Consider the following 21,878-nt stretch of genomic DNA (forward strand, 5'->3'; position numbering starts at 1 on the left):
GTGTTGTTGTGTTGGGGTGGAACTGCCCGCAGAGAGAGTAAACATTAATAGTGTTATTTTAAGGTCAGATGTAGGTAGCTGACGTAATGTTGCTTGATGGGTATATAAGCAGAGAAGAATTTATCTCCTGTTTTCTGAGTTTCATTTTCAGTCTGGTCGTTGAAAAGAATGTATGTCTTTTATGTTGTATGGTTTTATGGACACTAACGTTAACTGGAATTCTTCACTCTTTGCCCCTTTTCCATCTTTCTCTCATTCCTTTCTCAGGTCGTGTCTGTGGACTGGAGGAAGAGTTAAAGCACATGAAGAATTCTCTCTTAAAGACTGAAGCAGAGAAAAGACAGTTACAGGAGGATCTTACTGCCCTGGAAAAGGTGTGTGTGTTAGCAAGTGACTGAATTATTTACTCCCTCAGCACATGTGTGTAGGTATGTGTATTTTTGTGAAACCTCACTAATGTTGTCTCATCACCCACAGGAGAAGAGCAAGCAGGAGATTGATCTCTCCTTTAAACTGAAAGCTGTTCAGCAGAGTCTGGAGCAGGAAGAGGCGGCGCATAAAGCCACTAAAGCCAGATTGGCTGACAACAACAAAATCAACCAGTCCATCGAGGAGGCTAAGTCTGAGGCCCTCGAAGGTAAAAAATAAATGTAAAAGATTTGTGGGTCCTTAAGAATATCTTACAGTGGGACTCCTGTAATCCACATTGAAAATCAGGGATGATTCAAAATCTAATTGAAAACTGAATATAAACAAAGTTTTAGGATTATTTTTGCAAAAAAATCAAACTGATCATATCATATGTCATATGTCACTAACCATATGTCATATCACTGGAAAGCTCTCAAAGAGTAGAATACAACTAGCCTTTTTCTTTTTCTCACAGACAAAAATAAAGTGAGTAATAGCTAGGGATGTGCGCAACGACTAATTTAACTGACGTTTAAATGGAAATTTTGGAGTCAACTTGTCTAAAAAGTAAGAAACCCTCAGAAAACAGTTAATAAACATTGTGTGTTTATGCGACCCATTTAAAATACTTATTCTATTCCAACAACAGCCAAATTCCGACACTAAATCCCACTGAAAAGGGGTATTTATCTGCAATGTCTTGCCTTGCATTATCATTAAATCATTGAATCAATGTTAGCAAATACAGCCATATTTATTGAAAACAATGGAATGACTAGTGCAGGACCAATAGAGCAACCCTAATAGCCTGTTCTAAACGTAATTCACCAAGACTTACATGTGAAAACATCCATAGCGACTTACAAGGCAAATGTTTGGAAATCAGCTTCCCGCACCATCACCGTAACCCTTCAGTCTGATTTCCTTAGATTATTTACTCTTCTTCTGAGAGAAGAAAGAAGCATGCACAGCCTGAGGTGAAATGAAACTTTGTATACATCTGCACCAGATATCCTCTTTTTTAATGATTTTACTATTAATTATATTTAAAGTGTAACATTAACATGACAGCCATTTAAATGCAGCGTTTGTAAAAATATAAAGCCAAACATAAATGTGTAAAAATGTTGAACAGTTTAATGGAGAAAAATATTGACTTACTAGTTATTCCAGTGTCTTTGATCTTTGACATACTGTACATGTTACATGTAAACAGGTGTTGCGTATATGCCGCGTTTGCACATAACTTAATGAAAAATAAATAGAACGTAAAATATTCTAAAATACAACACAAAACATAAAAATGATCGGAAATTATGTAGTACGTTGGAACGCTAAACCAATGTACTGTCACGGGTTGAAGCAGAGGCAGCACTCAAACGCAGGGTGAAAAAACTAAAAGATTTATTTATACAAAAATATACAAAACCAAACAAAACAAAAACTACCCCATATGGGAAAAACACAATCCAGGCTGAACCTGGACTTGGGCCCACTGAACCTGGGCTTGGGCAGACGAGCTGGGTGCAGGACCAACTGGAACCGACTAGGAAAGGGAAAGATGAGAAAGACATGAGCATGAAACAAAATTGTACTCAGTTACAGATGACATGATTGGAAACAAAACAATTTTTTTTTTAGAGCTACCTTATTCACACCCTGAGATATTTCAGTAGTTCGCAGTTAATGTAAACCTGTATTAAGGATAGTGTAAACATGTGTGGCGAAGGACTCGAGGCTCGATACTTGACCTGAGCTAGGGTACTCCCCGGACTGGATTAGTTGATTTAATAGATAGGAGGAGATGGAAAGGTGGTGGAAGGTGGCTGTTTATATACTATTACTCAGTCTGTGTAATTGGTCGGATTAAATGAACTTGCTCCTCCTGAACCTTATTAATAAAACTTCATATAATGTAAAATCAGAAAAATAAGAAAAAAGTTAATTTTTAGCTTGTATTTTGTGATTTCTCATCAGTTTCTTAGGCTGAGAGACTAAGAATTTATCATAATATATAATTCAAAATTTGAAAAGTTTTCTTTAAAATGATAACAAACACTTGACCCTCCTTGTTTTTTGTATTGATTTTTGTTTTTATCACGTAATAAGCCTTTAGTTTTGAAATTAAACAGGAAATCTTACAAATCACTTTCAGAGCTTAAAGGGTTAAAGCAGTTCAATTATTCAGTTCAACTTTTTACTCAAATTGTTATGATCAGAATTTAATTTGTAAGGAAAAAACTTAAAATGTATTAAAATATTTGTGTATTATAAGTGTTTTTCATAAGTGAACTCAGAACCGCTCTGTATGTCTCTGTGTTAAAACAAAATCATGATGTAAGAATATTCCCTCATTACAAAAGTACTTTTCCATGTTCACTTCCAGTTGAGTAAATCTTTCCAAAATCCGTAGTACAAGCCTGTGGCTCTTTGTGGTGTAAGTTGTGCTTCAGCTTAAAACATTGACATTGTGTATGTGTGTGTGTGTGTTTGGATGACAGATATGGAATGTAAACTGCTGGATGAACGATCCGCAAAGCAACAGTTGGAAAGCAGGCTGATGCAGCTGGAGAAGGAAAACTCAGTATTAGACTGTGATTACAAACAAGCCAAACATGAGCTTCTGGAACTCCGCTCACTCAAAGGAAAACTCACCGAGGAGGTACACCTGTCTGTCTGTTTTTGTCCGTCTGACTGTAGCACATTGCATTTCCACCTAGTCCTTGAAGTGGAAATAGTGAAGAGATTGGTATGGGTAAACAAATTTGGCTTTCTGTCCATAAAGGAGTGTCTCGAGCATGAGACTTGACTCAAGCTCTAATTTTCCCCTCTGGATTACTTAATTACTTAAATTAGTACATTTAATTCAACCTAAAAATTAAGTTGGAGCTGGGTTGGTGGAGGGATGACGGAAGGATTTTCACGGGAGTGAAGTAGGCAGCCGCTTATGTGAATTTATGTTGTGATTGACAGGACTGTATTGACATGATCCTCCCAAACCTTTGTTTAGAACTCCATGTAAATATCTGTTTGTGGGAAATGTGTGTAGATTTTGTGGTCTACTCACATTTAAGTATTATTTATCAAGAAATAAATAAAGTATTTATTATTTCAATGACACAGGTCTGAAAAACTTTGTTTTCTTATTAGCAATGCAGAGATTGAAATGATGCACAAATACATAAAAAAAAACACATTGGAGAATACACACACACAAAAAGAGATTGCATTGATGCAGAGTATCTGTCTAACTGACTGATTGATTGACTGTCTATTTGTCTGCCTCCCTGTGTTATTCTGTGCCTACCCTGCCATTAATACATAATTTTGCATGTAGAAGGATTAGTATATTAGATGTTAAATGATAAAGATGTTTGACCTAATCAAGTTTTTTGTGTACTTGTGTTGCAGGTGGAGTTGTTGAGTGTGCGGGTGCAGCAGGAGACTCAAAGGAAGACTCTTTGTCAGTCTGATATGAAATTGCAGAGGCAAGAGATTAGCATCCTGCACTCCTCTGAGAAACAACTCAAACAAGAACTAAACCATCTGTTGGAGCTGAAACTCAATCTGGAAAAACACAATCAGGAGCTGCGCAGGTCAGTGAGTTAAATATGAGTTTTTTGCACCAAAAACAGTCAGAATTAAGTTATACATGATAATTATAAACCCTGTCTCTGGCTCTCTGACTAAAATGCTCATTTTTTGTCTCTCTTCCCCTTTAATACCTCAATTTAAATGCCCAGTGTTATGATTGTCCAACATTGTACAACTCCTCGAATACAGCCATATTTATGTTTGAAACTCATTCAGAAAAGAGAATGAACCAGCTCCACAACAACAAACTAAATTTCTGAGTTTACACATAAAGCTGAGCACCAGTGGGAGGGTCAAGGGTGAGATGACGTAAAAATAGGCATTGCTGTCCTTGCTTTGTAAGCGGTCATGAACTAATGAGCCCCCAAGTGACATATGGAAACCACGGTTTCAATAATTCCTTTTTTTTTTTTTTTGCATTGGTGAGGAAGTTTTGAGTTCTGAAACTTAAAGTATGTTTTTTTTACAATGACTGCTTGTGTCAAAATACAAAAAAAAAAATTATTCCTCATGATATGACCCCTTGAAAAGGGGGAGGAATTGCTTTCCATGTTATTTGTTGATGTCAATGGCTCAAAATACTCAAGCAAACTATGGAGTATTTTGGCACAAATTCACTCTGCAAATACTAATAAAACTTTTAATTAAGTCTCAAGGGTTTGTTTCATTTATTAGGCTGGTAAATAATATTTCTTCTTTTCTTCATGTATTTTCAAACTTTTCCTATTCAGCTATGTACTGTTCATAATTAGTTGGACTTATGCAGTTCATGGTAATGTCAGTTAATTTCATTCTTTAATTTATGTTGTAGCTCTGCACAATTTTGGAGTTGTGTTTGGTTGCCACTTTCAAAGTGGACATAATATATTCTGAAATACAACACAAAACATAAAAATGATCGGAAATGGTGTAGTACCAGTTGATTACCACTGCTTTAGAGAGTAACTTTGCCAATCAACTATATAATGTCTACTGTATAAATGACATATAATTTGTTGATAGCAAATGAGACATTCACAAATTTGCTAAAATTAAATGAACATTTAGTTTACTCATGATTTACTCAGAAATATTTGAGAAATTCCATCAAAAATATTTGAAAAAGCTAAATGCATTTTTAATTGACAAGGCTGCTGGTAGACCAGAAACAGTAGGCCAGGCAGGTTTACTATATCAGTGTATTGCTAGAGTGTGTGTAATAGTGTACAGTTTAAATCCCCAGCTGTGAATCATCAGGTGTCTGTTCTCTCTGTCCAATTAGGGAGAGAGAAGAAATGGATGTACAACTAAAAGAGTTGAAGGACCAGTTGGAGGCAGAGCAATACTTCACAGTACGTCTGCCTGATTTTAGCATATTTTGCGAGTGAATGTTTGAAGTGAATGTGCTGTTTGTCTATCTGTGTGCATGTGTCTGTTAAATGTGACTGGATCTGATTTCAGAAACTGTATAAGACTCAGATTAGAGAGCTGAAGGAGGAGAGCGATGAAAAGACTAAACTCTACAAAGATGCTCAGCAGAGACTGCAGGACCTGCAGGAAGAGAGGTATGTGTGTGTATGAATGAAAGGGAGAGCAGGCAAAACATACCAGATTTTAGACAAGGGGCAACTTCCTTTAAAGGTTATGTTAGTGTGAGCACCTCTAGTGGAATGAATTATAAAAACACTGTTGACTGATTTAGCCACAGTTTATGTTAAGAAAAGAGAAAGACCAGGGTCCAAAATTAACTTTTTTGCCACAAATATTTCTTACCTGCCACAAAACTCACCACATGGAAAAATTACACATCCTAGATAAACCACTAATGATACATTTTCCACTGAGGTAAAAGTCTTTAGAAAATGCATGAGTCGTGACAGATTTTTTCTTTAGTAGATGGTTTGTATGTCTTTGATTTTAAATTCGATTGAAACCATGCTTGTGTTGCAGTTTTTAGTCGCAGTCAGCTTGTGAGTAAATCCAATTTAGCCGTTTTTAGCGAACCAACAATTTTTACTCACATTTAGAACTTGCCTAGTGTTTATTTTGGTCGCTGAGAAAAGTTGATATGCTAGTCAAACCAATTACGAATAAATCAGAGAAGTCCAGATGAACAAGAAAATAAAGAGTCTGAGGTCTGTTTTTTGTATTTAAATAGGGACTCGTTAGCAGCACAGTTGGAGAAGTGTCTGACAAAGGTGGACTCTGAGCAGTTGGCGCGCTCCATCGCTGAGGAGCAGTACTCCGACCTGGAGAAAGAAAAGATCATGAAGGAGCTGGAGATCAAAGACATGATTGCCAGACATCGGCAGGACCTCAGTGAGAAGGACAATACAATCAGCTTGGTGAGAATGAGAGGGAGAAAATGTGTGAGTGAGAGAATAAGAATTTGGATTTTCCTTAAAGTCCTTTTCTCTTTTTTGTATTATAAGCTGGAGGAGTCGAACCGCACACTAACTGCAGATGTTGGCAACCTGGCCAGTGAGAAAGGGGAGCTCAACAATCATCTTAAACATCTACAGCAAAGTGAGTAGACAATTAACAGCACTTTCCTCGAATGACATACAAAATAGGGCCTGAAACTCTTAAATAGTTTTTTGCTTTTTCAACAAATAGATAGTGAAAGGGGTGCTTAATTTTCAGTTGATTGTCAATCTCAAGAGGTCAGACTTACACCAGAATGGGTAACAGGGTTGTAAATGTAGTCTAAATGAACTAGCAAGTTTTGGGACCAAAGGTTAATTTGTAGTTATTGCTAAATGGATAATTTCTATATTTATATAGCTACTTTTCATAGTAGGTTAAAGGAATATTCCGAGTCAATACACGTTTTGCTCAGTCGGCAGTATTTTTACTCGTCCGTCCTTTCTACATAAAAAAAGAGCAAAAATCGAAGTTTTGAAAGTGAATGGGGCCAATTTTGGAGGGTTGAAAGGCAGAAACGTGAAGCTTATCATTTTATGAAAGCACTTACATTAATTCTTCTTTTACAGCTCTTCTTTTAAAAATAAAATGTATTATTTGAGCTGTAAAGTTTTTTAAATCATCATTATTAAAGTCATTATAGGTTTTTAGGGTTTGTTGACATAACATCGTCAAAATTTGGCTATAACTTTACACAGAAAAATTTTGTAAGCGATTTTGTCACAGTAAAATAATGTTAACACGCAAATTTTTACGTCTTGTGGCTATACTTCTGTAATAGGTTTTTTATTTGTGTGTGTGGGGGGGATGCCCAATTCCCAATGCGCTCTTATATCTCGTAGTGATGGTGCAGTGACTCGCCTCAATCCGGGTGGTGGTGGATGAATCTCAGTTGCCTCTGTTTCTGAGACAGTCAGGCCGCGCATCTTATCACGTGGCTTGTTGAGCATGTTACTACAGAGAATTGCCACATGTGGAGGCTCACGCTATTCACCACATGGCATCCACGCACAAATCACCACGCGCCAGAGTGAGAGCCACCTTATAGCGACCACAAGGAAGGTAACCCACGTGACTCTACCCACCCTAGCAACCGGGTCAATTGGAACTCGAACTCACAACTCCAGGGGTGGTAGTCAGTGTCTTTGCTTGCTGAGCTACCCAGGCCCCCAACAGTGTGTATTTTTTCCCTTTTTTCTCGCCAATTTGGAATGCCCAATTCCCAATACATTCAAAGTCCTTGTGGTGGCGTATTGACTTGCCTCAATCCAAGTGCCGGAGAATTAATCTCAGTTGCCTCCGCGTCTGAGACGGTCAACCCGCGTATCTTATCACGTGGCTTGTTGAGTTTATTACCTTGGAGACATAGCACGTGTGGAGGCTTCACGCCATCCACCGCAGCATCCACACACTATGCGCCCCACTGAGAGCGAACCACAATATAGCAACCACAAGGAGGTTACCCCATGTGGCTTTACCCTCCCTAGCAACTGGGTGATTTTGGTTGCTTAGGAGACCTGGCTGGAGTCACACAGCACACCCTGGGATTCGAAGTCGCGAACTTTAATAGTGGTAGTCAGTGTCTTTACTCGCTGAGCTACCCAGGCCCCCAGTAGTGAGTATTTTTTCGGTAATTTGGAATGCCAATGCGTTCAAAGTCCTTGTGGTGGCGTAGTGACTTGCCTCAATCCGAGTGGCGGAGAATGAATCTCAGTTGCCTCCGCGTCTGAGACCGTCAACCCACGCATCTTATCGTTGCATTACCGTGAAGACAACGGCAGGGCTGGAGTCACTCAGCACACACTGAGATTCGAAGTTGCGAACTCCAATAGTGGTAGTGGCAGTGTCTTTACTCCCTGAGCTACCCAGGTCCCCTAATATTGAGTATTTTTAAGTTTACAGATTGGCTCCATTTACTTCCATTGTAAGTGCCTCACTTCAACCCAGAGTTTTGCTTTTTTTAAAGAAAAGGAGGGGCAAGTAAAACGTTTTTTTTTTTTTTTTTGGGTAATCAGCATTATCCCACAAATGCGAGCTTAAATTGTATTGAACCCAGAATATTCCTTTAATTTTATGTTTGGTAATAGTTGATCAAACATATCTAATAGTTCTCACATTGGATATGTGCCTCTAATGGTTTATAGAGAGGGACACTAAATTATATTGTATTTTTCAAATGTTCCAAATGTCAATGCTTTTTATAGTAACATGAAAGGAGTGATGTTATAAATGTGCTATAACACATTTATAAATGTATACATAGAGTTGGAGAGGGCCAGAGAAGAAGAAAAACAGATGAATGCTTTGAAGCTGTCCTATGAGAAGCAGATCCAGTCTGAGAGAACCCTCAAGATACAGGTGAGTTTGGAAGGGATAGCTCACCCGAAAATGAAAATTCTGTAATCATTTATTTATTCACCACATGTTTTTCCAAACCTGTTTGACTTTCATTTGTGGAACACACATAACATATTTCCATAAATACCTTTTTGGGTGAACTATCCCTTTAATCTGTTGAGAAATGTTTTAATTAAGGGTTTGTAATTATATATGTGCATATTTCTCAGATTTTTTTTTTTTTTTTTTATATTTTGTAGAATAAGTATTTCTAGCATGTCTGAGGTAAATGATAATATCAACTGCATATTCTTGTATGACTATATTTTAGGCTGTAAACAAGCTGGCAGAGGTTATGAAGAAGACGGGTGACAGGCCTCGGCAAGGCAACTTCACTGACATCCGCAGGAAGGAGAAAGAGAACAGACAACTGCAGTCGCAGCTACGCACTGAGAGAGAAAAACTCAACACTGCTTTGATTAAATACCAGAAAGAACTCAATGAAATGCAGGCTGTGAGTTATAAATAGAACATCAGTGCAACAGAAATATAACTGTTGTCACTTGTAATTTTGGATGATTTGCAGGAGGCAGTAGACGAAGTGATGGTTAGCATGAAGAGTTTATTAAATAATGCATCTTTCTTAATGCTCAGTCTGACTTCGACTGAGCAACATAAATCAACAAGTCTTATTATACTAAGCAAAGGCAATAGAAATGTAGTGCTTCTAAATATTGTCTTGTAATGTTGAAGACCTTGAAATGGAGACAATTCCTTATCTCTAATTTGTGAAGAAGTTAAAGCACACATGAGATTAAATAGAAATAGCAAACCATAGCAAGTGCAAGAAACAATGTAAAAAAAAAAAAAAATATATATATATATATATATATATATATATATATATATATATATATATATATATATATATATATATACTGTGTATTTATACATATATAAGCATATATAAAATGGATAGAAATTAATTAGTAAATACAGTATTTAGAAAATAAAATGTAAGAAGTAACATAAATTGAGTACAACATGTGTATGTTTGCTTTCTTGAAGCCACCCACACACACAGGTTACTTTTAAAAACCTAAATCGTGTCCTTAGACCCTTCAGTTCTGTTCCAATGGATTGCAGCCCAATTTAAATTCTTGTTACCACTGGAATTCTGACCAGTTCCATGGCAGATCTGAAATTGTAATCCATTTCAACTCAGTGTATCCCTCTGTTTGCAGATGATTGCAGAAGAGTCTCAGGTGCGACTGGAGCTGCAGATGGCTCTGGATAGTAAAGACAGTGATATTGAGCGTCTGCGATGTCAGCTCACCTCTCTTAGCATCCACTCTCTGGACACCACCAGTATCAGCAGTACTGGCAATGACCTTGAGCTAGATGACAATTATCCAGGTAGTTATCCATGTTATGTCCCGAGTACAGAACTGCCCAATGTGCTGATCATTGGCGATATATTGAATATTCTCTATGTATTCATGATGATTTTGCTGACGATATACTGTAAAATTAAGCAACATTGTGAATATCGCAATGCTAAAGGTTAATGCACTGTTTATTTGGCCATTAGATTTCCAAAAAGCATGCCATTAAACTAGTTACGCAATTCCTCCTTGTTGCAACTTAATTATGAAAGCATTAAAGGGATAGTTAAAAATGAAAATACGCTCATTATCTCAAATGCTTCTGCTGCACACAAATAAAGATTTTTTTAGAAAATATCTCAGATATGAAAGTCCATACAATTCAAGTGAATGGTGGCCAGAACTTTGAAGGTCCAAGAAGCATATACAGGCAGCATAAAAGTAATTCATATTACTCCAGTTGTTAAATCTATATCACTAGAATTTATATCTACAAAAGTGATATGATTGGTGTGGGTCTTTTTTGACCTTCAAAGTTCTGGCCACCATTCACTTGCAATGTATGGACCTACAGAGCTGAGATATTTTTCAAAAAGTCTTTGTTTGTGTTCAGCAGAAGAAAGTCATACACATCTGGGATGTCATGAGGGTGAATAACTGATGAGAAGACTTACATTTTTGGGTGAAATATACCTTTAAGACTTCTGTAGCAAAAATGCTGTTAGAGTTAGTCGGTAAGTTTTTTTAATTTCCATGAATCAGTTCAAACTGTGATTTGTTCCATATTGCAACTGTCATTTTGTTTGCAATATCATTCAACTGTGTTTGCGAAAGTCCCTTTTTGAGCATTTTTCATATATTAAAATACTGAATACTGATTTTTACAGTATTCTTAATTCTTCTTTTTCAACAATTTACATCGATATTAATGTACTTATTTAAAAAAGCAAGTTTTCATTCCTTTTTGGTCTGGTATACTGCACTATTTTCACTCTGTCTTATCTCTTTTTTATGTTCCTTTTTCCAATGCTCATACTGTATGTGGCTTACTGAAATTGTGCACTCTTTTACTACTTTCTTTCACTCTTTTCACTCCTTCCCTTTTTCTCTTACCACAATGCCTCTGTAGTCCGTATCACACACTCTCACACCTCAGAGTCTATGTCCTTCACGTACCAGCGAAGCTCCAAGTCAGTGTGTATTGATACCCGGCCGTGCCGGATCACCCCTCTGTTCCCCTCTGACTCAGAGGAAGAGGAGGATGAGGAGGACCAGTGTAGGCCAAGGCCTGCCCTCACATATGAGAGGCCCACTGACCAAAAGCCTGCAGGTGACCTTGCATGGAAACAAATCAGTATGCAGACTCACGCTCTCTCTCTCTTTTATAGTCTCATTCGGTGTGCAGTTTCATGGATGTGTTTCCAAATCTAGTGAGCTGTCTAACTAGACTGCATTTTTGAGCATCTAATGTTCAAATCAGGAAGTCAATGTTTGGTTGGTTAGCATGGGCAATCAGCCCCTGTTGGTAGATGCTGGAACTGCACTATTATGTAGCCAAAAAGCATCTTTCTCCATTGTCAGCCATTCATAGGAGCCCCTTGAGGACAGGGTGGGATTTTTTATTTTTCTGAAATAGTTTTATTACAGTAACAATATTTTAAACATGATATTCATAGTGAAACCATAGTTATAATACAGGAAAGCAAAAAAATCTTAATTTTGTGGTTATTATATTTTTACTATACAAATACTGTAGTTTAACTGTGGCTTTACCATAGTAACATTGTATAGTGTAGTAACCATAGCTTTTGGCAGAAATAATTTTTCTATAGTAATATTATAGTTACGATGACTGTTGTAGGCTAACCATGTTTTTTTTGTTTGTTTGATTTTTGTCAGAAACCATGGTTTTATTGTAGTAATCATGTATTAACTATGAAAAGTATTTTAAGAAACCATGTTTTAAATATTAATTAACCATGGTTATTCTTGTTTTTAACCATGGTTTACTACAAATATTTGTAGTAAAACCATAATAACCACAAAATTGTGATTTTTTATTACCTAAGTTAAAAGATTTTCTGTATTATTACTATGCTTTTACTACGAATATCAAGGTTAAAATATGCCTACTATAGTAAAACTATGGTAAATTTATTTGCAAGGGAATGTAAAACTATTGCGAGGGAACACAAACTATTATGAGGTCATGCATTTGCGAGGTGAATGTATTTCAATACATTCAATAGTAATTTTATATTCTGAAATATCCAATGAATCCAATAAATAATTAGAACTAATTAGAACTTCTTGGTTCGAATGTGCCTATGATGCTCAATAATGCTGCCCAGCTTATTAGGTTTTAAAACACAGTCGCAGTTTTTCTAATAATTTGGTGTAACACTAATGGGATTTTTCATAAATGTACACGATAAAGAGATATTGCTCACCTTATGTGTTTTAACACTACTGATAGAGCAAAACCATTTAATTCCAAGAGATTTAAAGAACAGATTTGTGTTTTGCATCTGTGAAAGCATTTTCAATTGCTTGATCATTTTCGGACTCTCTAACTTGTGTTGCCTTGGAATCTTGTATATAATTTGTAACACACTCTTTGTTGTGTGTGTGTGTGTGTGTGTGTGTGTGTGTGTGTGTGTGTGTGTGTGTGTGTGTGTGTGTGTGTGTGTGTGTGTGTGTGTGTATAGATGCTAGTCTAGAGGGATGGCTCTCAATGCCTACCAAGAACACCAAAAGATTTGGCTGGGAAAAGAAGGTAATGGTTTAAACATAGTTAAGTTGTAAACATATGCCACATCAACAAATCCTCTTTGATCATCTGTGCATGTATCTCTGTGAATTGCAGTATGTGGTGGTAAGCAGCAAGAAGATCTTGTTTTATGAGTCAGAGCAGGACAGAGAGCAATCCAGCCCCTTCATGATTCTAGACATTGAGTGAGTTTCAAATGTTGCACACACATTCACTGTTCTCTTGCAAAGTTACTTTCTGCTTGCTGGTCCTAGTGCTAGTTTGGCTGATGGACCAACATTGTCATGTGGTTCACCACCTGAACAGGTAAAACTGGTCAATTATTATGGTGTTTCCGGTGAAACTGGTTGAACAGGGAATTCTAGCTGGTTAAGATAAAAAGCAAGGGGGAGACAAAGATTATTAGTGTCCAAAACCCAGCATGTGCTGGTCTTTCCAACAGAGATGTGTGAAGAGCAGCGTCAAATTATATTTTTTAAATAATCCTAATAATTGTTTCATTTTCCAGAATAAATCTTAAAGTAGAGCATGTATAGAGTAAATCAGACTTGCAAGCCAAAGTGATGTCTAATTTGTGAGCAAGTCAGTGTTTTGAGGCAGTTCTTTTCAGTAATGTTGTTCAAACCATTCATGTCTGAAGGATTAATATGAGAATCGGTCCTAATCAAAATGATTTTCATAAATGACTGGGATGGTCTTGGAAAAGTTATGGAAATTAATTGGTCAAAAATTGTGGGATCCCTGTATATTTGCAAGTGTGTGGTCACCATCAAGTTTAGCATACAATCCCTTTCCTGTAAAGCAGTTTAAGTTATAAATCACATTAAACAATAAACAACTCAATAACCTGTTGATATATGATTGCACTTACATAACAATACCTAATCCATGGGGGGCCTGGGTAGCTCAGCAAGTATTGATGCTGACTACCACCCCTGGAATCGCGAGTTCGAATCCAGGGTGTGCTGAGTGACTCCAGTGATATCAAATTGGCCCGGTTGCTAGGGAGTAACCTCCTCGTGGTCACAATTAGTGGTTCTCGCTCTCGATGGGGCACGTGGTAAGTTGTGCGTGGTCCGCGGAGAGTAGCATGAGCCTCCACATGCTGTGAGTCTCCACAGTGTCATGCACAACGAGCCATGTGATAAGATGCGCGGATTGACTGTCTCAGAAGTGGAGGCAACTGAGACTTGTCCTCCGTCACCATGATTGAGGTGAGTAACCGCCCCACCGTGAGGACCTAAGTAGTGGGAATTGGGCATTCCAAATTGGGAGAAAAAGGGGATACCATTTATGTAAAAAAAACCAATAATAATACCTAATCAATTTATTTTCTTACTTCCTTCCTTTCCTTTTTCCACTCTTAGCAAACTCTTTCACGTAAGACCTGTCACTCAGACAGATGTGTACCGCGCAGACCCCAGAGAAATCCCACGCATTTTCCAGGTAACATGCTCAATTTTTCCCTACAGAAATGCATCTGCTGTATAATAAGACTGAATGAGACAATTCAGCATGCTTTGAATTTAACCTTACAACACCCTGTCTTCCTCTGTTCTCTCTATAGGTACTATATGCTAATGAGGGAGAGAGCAAGAAAGATGAAGTTGCTGTGGAACCATTATCAGCAGCTGAAAGGTCGTCGTTTATCCCACACAAAGGTCACGAGTTTGTGCACACGCTCTACCACTTTCCTTCCAGCTGCGAAGCCTGTCCAAGGCCTCTTTGGAATGTCTTCAGGCCACCACCAGCCTTGGAGTGCAGGCGCTGCCGGGTCAAATGCCATAAAGATCACATAGATCGAAAGGAAGAGGTCCTTGCTCCTTGCAGAGGTCAGGAGGTCACACTCACAGAGCATTTGAAATTCAGATTTATCTTAATACTCTAGGTTGTTATACACGTGTGAATCTTGACTACTGATATGGGTACTGAAAAGACTTGTTGTAGCATAATTTTTGGTGCTATAAATGCTATGGGCTTCCTTCAGTGTCCTGAATGGGTATTGGAACTTGATAGATACATTAGGGTCCAAAAGCCTGAAACAGTAATTTTTTAGAAGATGATCTTCAGACTTTACAAAACAAGAATATAGCAAACTTAACAACAAAATCAAGTGTAAAAACTGTTGAAGTCAACTTGGAAACAATGAAATCATGCAAGTTAATTAATTATTTAAGGCTGGTGCATGCTGGGAACACCAGCTTGAAAAGTTTAGTAAATTTGACAAAATTTACTTGTGAAATTGGCAAATAAATATGACAAGGGTCATATTTTTAAGACTGATACATGATGATGTATTGTAAAGATAATAATCATTATATAGTCATAATAATCATAAATAATATTTACTAGTAAGCTAAAACATAAATTTGTACATGATTTAATTGTAGAACAAATGTACAAATATAATTCCATAATTAATATTTCCAAGTTCATGCTTAAACTATCTTATTCAATGTAGAAAGTACTTGTCTTTTCTGCTATATTTACTTCACCACTATATATATATATATATTTCAATGTATTTCTTGCTTACTAATCAAATGTAAGCAAATTTGTGACTTTGACGTTCAGATTTTCAAGCACACAAGATGCTCTTTTCTCAAATCATGCTTGATAATATGATCATCAGGTTTTGCACAAACTTGTGGAGTCCATGGAAGTTTGAGGGCATGCTGTCAATAAAGCAAAAAAGGGGACAAACCAAATACTAACAATTTCTGAAATTCATGTTAACTTTTCAATGAACCTTTTTCCTCAAATTTTATCATAATATATAATATAATATATCATAATATAATTTGCAATTTAAATTTAAGTACTGTATTAAATTTGAAAATGCTAAATAGAAGCTTTTTCCCTAGTGGTCTCAGACTTTTGGACCCCACTGGATCAACAGGCAGTACAAAGAGCACTCACGAATGAAATACAACTAATTTGCCTCATATTTTCTTCCACAGTAAATTATGACATGTCTACGGCAAAAGAGCTGCTGCTGCTGGCCAACTCCACACAAGAGCAGCAGAAATGGGTCAACCGCTTGCTCAAGCAGGTCCCGCGAAAACCTGTAGCCCACACCTCAATTTTAGCTATATCTCCTTCCCACTCCGAGGGATCTCCACCCGCACTGTCCCCTCAACCCTCTCCTCACCTGTCCACCCGTTCCTCCCCTAGGATGTCCCACAGAGGAGCCATCAAACTGCATTCCAACCGACAGCAGCACTCACCCAAGACCAGGTGAGAACGAGACAGATCAACAAGGTTAATACCAAGGGGGAATTAAATTACCTGAAGATACACTTAAGGGAGTTAAAGGAATATTCTGGGTTAAATACACATTTAGCTCAATCGACAGCATTTGTGGCATAATGTTGATTACCAAAACAAAAATATTTTGACTAGTTCGTCCTTTTCTTTAAAAAAGCAAAGATCAAAGTTACAGTGGGGCTCTTACAATGGAAGTGAATGGGGACAATAATTTTTTTAAACACTTTAATTCTTCTATTAAAACTCATGTATTAATTGAGCTGAAAAGTTGTTTGAATCATAATGTTTACAGTAGTATTTGGGTTTTAGGGTTTGTTGACATTACATCATTATGGCAACTAAGTTGTAAAATCGGATATAACTTTACACAGAAAAGGTTAGTAAGTGATTTTATCACACTAAAATCATGTTAACATGCATATTGTGGTTATACTTTTGAAATAATGAGTACTCTAATAATGTTTAAAAATTGCCCCAATTCACTTTCATTGTAAGTACTTCACTGAACCCAGATTTCTGCTTTTTTTTTTTTTTAAAGAAAAATACATATTTGTGAAATCAACATTATACCACAAATGCTGTCAAATGATCTCAACTTGTTTTGAACCCGGAATATTCCTTTAATTGAAAGTAGATCAGCAAGATGCAGACTAAAAAGCTGAAAATGGAGGTTATTTTTGAAGGTTATCTGAATCTTTACTTCTGGTCAACTTTAGAAATTTTGTATTGCTACATAATTGCTAATGATGTTACTCCTTATGATTAATCTTTACTGTATGTTTATGTTGTTCATCATTTGTAAGTCACTTAAGACACAAGCATTTTCTAAATTAAGGTAAATGTAAATGCTCTGGGTTTAACAAGTTAGACATGGCTGTAAAGTTGTGTAGGTCCTCAGTTGCTTTCTTTGTGCTGCTAACCTTTTCTAGCCCTGGCCCCATGCTCCGTATCATTCTTCACTGACTCTTCTCCTTTGACCTTTCACCTTTCATTGTTCATATGTGTGGACAGTAAGTACATCACATGCCAGATTACTGTTTGTCATGATCTGCTGGCTTGTGCAGGCCTAAACAGTCTGATCTGTTCTCTGTAAGAGTAATTAAAGGGATAGTTCATCCAAAAAGGATATAATCTACCCACACTTATGTTGTTACAAACCTTTGTGACTTTCTTGCAGAACACAAAAGGAGGAATTAAAAACAAATCCAGTTTGCTGTTTTCAATACAATGGCAGTGAATAGTGTCTTACTTTAAAGCTAACCCAAAAGCATCATAAAAGTAGTCCATGCGACTCATGAGTCCTATTTCAAGTCTTCTTAAGGCATACAATGGGATTTGATGAGAGAAAACTTTTTGAATTGAAGTAATTTTGCTGTGAAAATTTGTATGTCCGTTGCACATTCATGTGAGATATGAGAGAAGCTTGTTCACAGTGGTTCATGTTCAAGCGAGAACTTGAGTTGCTTTGCCACTTCGTATCAGTTATCAAGATTCTCCCACATATGGCCCAATATTTTTTAAAACTAGTCCTGTCAGGCAATTTAAAAATGTTAATCACATCATTTTCATAGTAAATCTGGATTAATTGCAGAGTTTGAAAGTGTTGCAATTTGACTCTAAATATACTTATTTTCCTGTCAAAATGCATTTCTTTCTGTCTTCGGATAGAAAACCAAAAAATGTGTAACAATATAATGCTTTATTAACATACTTCCACAGTATAAAGATAGAAATGAAGTAAAACAGCACCAATTCAAGTAAAATTAAACGTTTACGAATGTCTTATTGGGAGTTTGAAAAGAAAGGAAATAGGAGATAGGAAATTGAAAGAGCTAGTTCCCACATACTGTAGGTTGCATATTCAGTGTAATATGCATTAAATCTCTTAAACTCTCATCTTTTACAATATTAATCAGACAGCAGACTTTGGCTATCCTCATTGTTAAAGCAATTGTGAAGCTGCATTCATGATTGTCATCGGGGCATAAGCGCCAGCGTAAAGCACAGCTCTGAACTACATATGAACTACACATGAAAATCGCTTGCAGACACAAACGTCTCATTCCACATTTTGGTGATAGTTAAGACTTGGTCTTCATCTTCTGTGATAATTAAAATGCGCCTTAAGTAAGTTGAAAAATACTTCCATTTAGGCTTGTTTTGTACAATTAAGAGGTCCTTTCTTCATCACATTATCACTAACTTTTAATCACTGCTGTGTGTGTGTTTGTAGTGTGTCCATCAGTGTAATGATTCCAGACGGACACTTCACAAAGGTCCCGCCCTTCCAACCAGAATTTATGCTAGTTTATGCTGTATTAATAGCAAATGTGTTAATCGCGTTTAGAAAAATTAACATGTTAAACTTTTTTAATTAGTCATATGCATTAACAGGTTAATTGTGATAGCTCAAAATAAAACTTATCCTTTTTTGTTTTGTATAAGAAAGAAGGTCAAATGTGTTTGGAACGATATGAGGGTGAGTAAATTATAACAGACTTTAAATGTTTGGGTGAACTGTCTCTTTAAATGTGCCTGAAATAACATTGGAGTATTGCTGCTTAAAAACATTAATAACAATACAACCTATTTTTAACCTCCAAATTACATAATATTGGCATTTAACTCATCCTGAGCTTTGAAACCGAACATCTGATTAAATATTAGACTTTGACATTAAGGAAAAATTTAACAGCCCACAGCTGCTTTCAAAACAACCAGTCATGGGAATTTTCTGCAAAACGAGTCTAGTGTGTTTGACATTTATTGGAAAGGACAAAAAATCATGATGGTTTTTAAAGAGGCATCTGCTTTTATGGCATTTGTGAATTATTGGTTTACAGAATATTGGTCTTCCTCCTTTGCAGTACATTTCAAATGACCAAAGTACCAAATACTGTCACACTAGCTTTTTATTACAATTATTAGTAAATATTAGTCACTCTCCCTTTCTTTTAGAGCTCAAAGAAAAGCCTTTATTTGAAAAACTGGATAAACAGGGATTTATTCTGATTTCCACATAGTGGAGTGATCATTTTATATGAGCCCAAATCACTCCTCTTGTTCCAGATATCTTGAGTTGGGCCTGAAGGACTGGGTTTGGTCTCTTGAGGTTGAAATGGATGATGATGATGATGTAATAGACTTCTGTTGAGAGTTTGCAGGGTAACCACTGTGGTGCCTTAGCATGTTTTTTAACGTATGGTATTAATAGTGTGCTTGTGTTTTGATCTCAAAGGACCCAAAACTAGGATGCAAGTTTTAATTTTGGATGTGTACTAATATGAGTGCTTATATACAGTATGTACATGTTTGGCTGAATTAAGGACCTTTGTTTGGTTAAATGGAATGGATTTGCTGTTGTTTACTCTTGTGTATGGTTGAATAGAGAATGGAATGTGATGTGTGTGCCAAATTAGATTTTTTGATTTGTTTTTTGTCTCACCTGCTCATTAAACATTGACTTATTCTCACTCCTCTCTCTCTCTCTCTCTCCTTCACCTTAATTTCAGTTAACCTTGGTAAAGTCTGGATAGGTGATAATCCATTTGAGAACCATTACATCACAGAAGAGAATGACATACTGTTCATGTTGGAAAGAGCAGGACTTCCAAGAGCCTAACAAGTATAAATGACTGGGGGGCCTTATATTTAATACTGCACGAGCCATATATCACCTAAAGGGTGTAGTTTACATTTTAAGTCATTAGAGTGTTTTGTCTCCCTTGACATCACATTCTTTATAGTCATTTTTTAAAAGTAAAAACAGTTTAATAATTAGAGGTTATTTTCTATCTCTGTACAAGCTTGTCAGTAAGTGTAGGTGTCATTGTATGTGTTTGAAGCAGAACATACATACTGTGGCTCCACAATTATATGATAATCAAGTATTCTATCTATTTTTGTTTGAAAAATAAAATATCTAATGGCACAAATAATTTTTATCATGCATTATATCAAAGAATACTTTATTCAGGAGCCTGGGTAGCTCAGCAAGTAAAGACACTGTCTACCATACCTGGAGTCGCAAGTTCGAATCCAGGGCATGCTGAGTGAATCCAGTCAGGCTTCCTAAGCAACCAATTGGCCCGGTTGCGGGGGAGGGTAGAGTCACATGGGGTAACCTCCTCATGGTCACTATAATGTGGTTCTCACTCTCAGTGGGGCATGTGGCGAGTTGTGCGTGGATGCCATGGAGAATAGTGTGAGCCTCCACAGGCGTTATGTCTCCACGGTAATGTGCTCAACAAGCCACGTGATAAGATGTGTGGGTTGACAGTCTCAGATGCGGAGGCAACTGAGATTCGTCCTCCACCACCTGGATTGAGGCGAGTCACTACACCACCTTGAGGACATAGTGCATTGGGAATTGGGCATTCCATATTGGGGAGAAAATGGACACACACACACACACACAAAAGAATACTTTATTCAAATAGCTTTTCAAAGAGCCATTAGAAAGATTAATTAATTATGTTTGCCAGAAGTATCTGCTCAAAATATATGCATTCAAGACATATTATTGATATGACATGATGCAAAAATGCAATCCATATCACATTTTAGCATTTTATTATATGCTGACACAAATAAAAGACTGATATTTTTGCATAGTGGAATAAAAAGACCTCCAAACCATTTTCTGTACTTTATCTAAGCAGTACAATGTACACATAATTGCCATTGACAAACTGTTGAAACATGTTGTGAAATTGTTAATAAAAGTTTTATTTGATGGCAAATTTCTGAGAGTGTGATCCATACTTCATCAGTAATGTTTATATAGAAGCTGTGTTGGGTAAGTACATTCAAAAAAGTAATGCACAACAAATGATTAACCTTCGTGGACTAGGCATTGTATTAATGGTTGGAATGTTTGTTGTAACCCTCATTATTAACATTACTTGATAATAAGAAACAGACTAATAAATATATTCACTGGTGCAAATAGCCATTTTGAAAAATAAAATACTGTATGTGGTACTACATTTTGAGGATAACATTTATTAGATATTTATGATGGCTGTTTTAGGGCCCTGCATGCAATGAATAGTTCTGTTTATTCCTAAATTTAAGCCAAATTCTGTGACTGAAAAATACATACAGTATACCATCAATTTTCGACAAATATTATTCTTTAAAAGCTTTGGTAGTGTACAATATTTATGAAACTGCAAAACAGTTTAGAAACCGAAAAGTCTGTAATGTGATGATTTTCGAGAATGTTGAAATAAATAATATATTAAAATGTCAAAAATATTGTCTTTATTGCTAAGGCTCAAAATAATAGTTTTGAGTTGGGAAACATTTTATCTTACAAATTTGTTAAAATAACTTAATAATAATTTACCATTATGGTGAATAGTTGAGCTTGAGTTTAGATTGAGGACAGGTACAGTTCTCTTACGAGAGGTTCTCTCGTATTGCGTAAGCTAGCTTACGCTACGGGAAAGATTCATCTTTTCTGAGATATTGAAGCCAAAAAATTATCCTTAATTTTGTATCATTTGTCAACGCAGTGCAGCAACTGCAGACCTTGAGCGGGCTAGCTAGCGAGCTCATTGGTTGCTCTCGCGGCAACTGCTGCAGCCTATAGAGCGAACTTGCGTGAACTCGCGCCCAATGAGTGGCGCCAGCGCTCACTGTCCCAAAGCCCGCCAGAATGGGCGTGGCTAGGAGTGCATATAAGCGCAGTTCAGTAGGCTGGAACC

General features: G+C 36.7%; 1 protein-coding gene across 3 annotated transcripts in view; it reads left to right on the top strand.

Moving 5' to 3' along the window:
* LOC127621904 (rho-associated protein kinase 2-like) overlaps positions 1-20,901 on the top strand; it is a 49,481-nt gene extending 28,580 nt beyond the window's left edge. The window contains exons 16-34 of one of the 3 annotated variants that reach the window (XM_052095694.1): positions 268-374; positions 478-637; positions 2,913-3,073; positions 3,823-4,007; positions 5,267-5,336; positions 5,446-5,549; positions 6,143-6,329; positions 6,417-6,510; positions 8,672-8,766; positions 9,077-9,259; positions 9,990-10,161; positions 11,260-11,460; positions 12,839-12,906; positions 12,997-13,085; positions 14,268-14,346; positions 14,468-14,732; positions 15,861-16,137; positions 17,097-17,177; positions 19,680-20,901. In XM_052095694.1, coding sequence (XP_051951654.1) covers positions 268-374; positions 478-637; positions 2,913-3,073; positions 3,823-4,007; positions 5,267-5,336; positions 5,446-5,549; positions 6,143-6,329; positions 6,417-6,510; positions 8,672-8,766; positions 9,077-9,259; positions 9,990-10,161; positions 11,260-11,460; positions 12,839-12,906; positions 12,997-13,085; positions 14,268-14,346; positions 14,468-14,732; positions 15,861-16,137; positions 17,097-17,130 — 2,531 coding nt within the window. In that variant the 3' untranslated portion in view covers positions 17,131-17,177; positions 19,680-20,901. The remainder of the gene's footprint in view (positions 1-267; positions 375-477; positions 638-2,912; positions 3,074-3,822; positions 4,008-5,266; positions 5,337-5,445; positions 5,550-6,142; positions 6,330-6,416; positions 6,511-8,671; positions 8,767-9,076; positions 9,260-9,989; positions 10,162-11,259; positions 11,461-12,838; positions 12,907-12,996; positions 13,086-14,267; positions 14,347-14,467; positions 14,733-15,860; positions 16,138-17,096; positions 17,178-19,679) is intronic. The other 2 variants (XM_052095696.1, XM_052095697.1) reach the window with 2 other exon arrangements.
* The last annotated feature ends 977 nt before the right edge of the window (positions 20,902-21,878 follow it).

Source organism: Xyrauchen texanus, chromosome 28 (genome assembly GCF_025860055.1).
Source record: "Xyrauchen texanus isolate HMW12.3.18 chromosome 28, RBS_HiC_50CHRs, whole genome shotgun sequence".
NCBI classification, from domain to species: Eukaryota; Metazoa; Chordata; class Actinopteri; order Cypriniformes; family Catostomidae; genus Xyrauchen; species Xyrauchen texanus.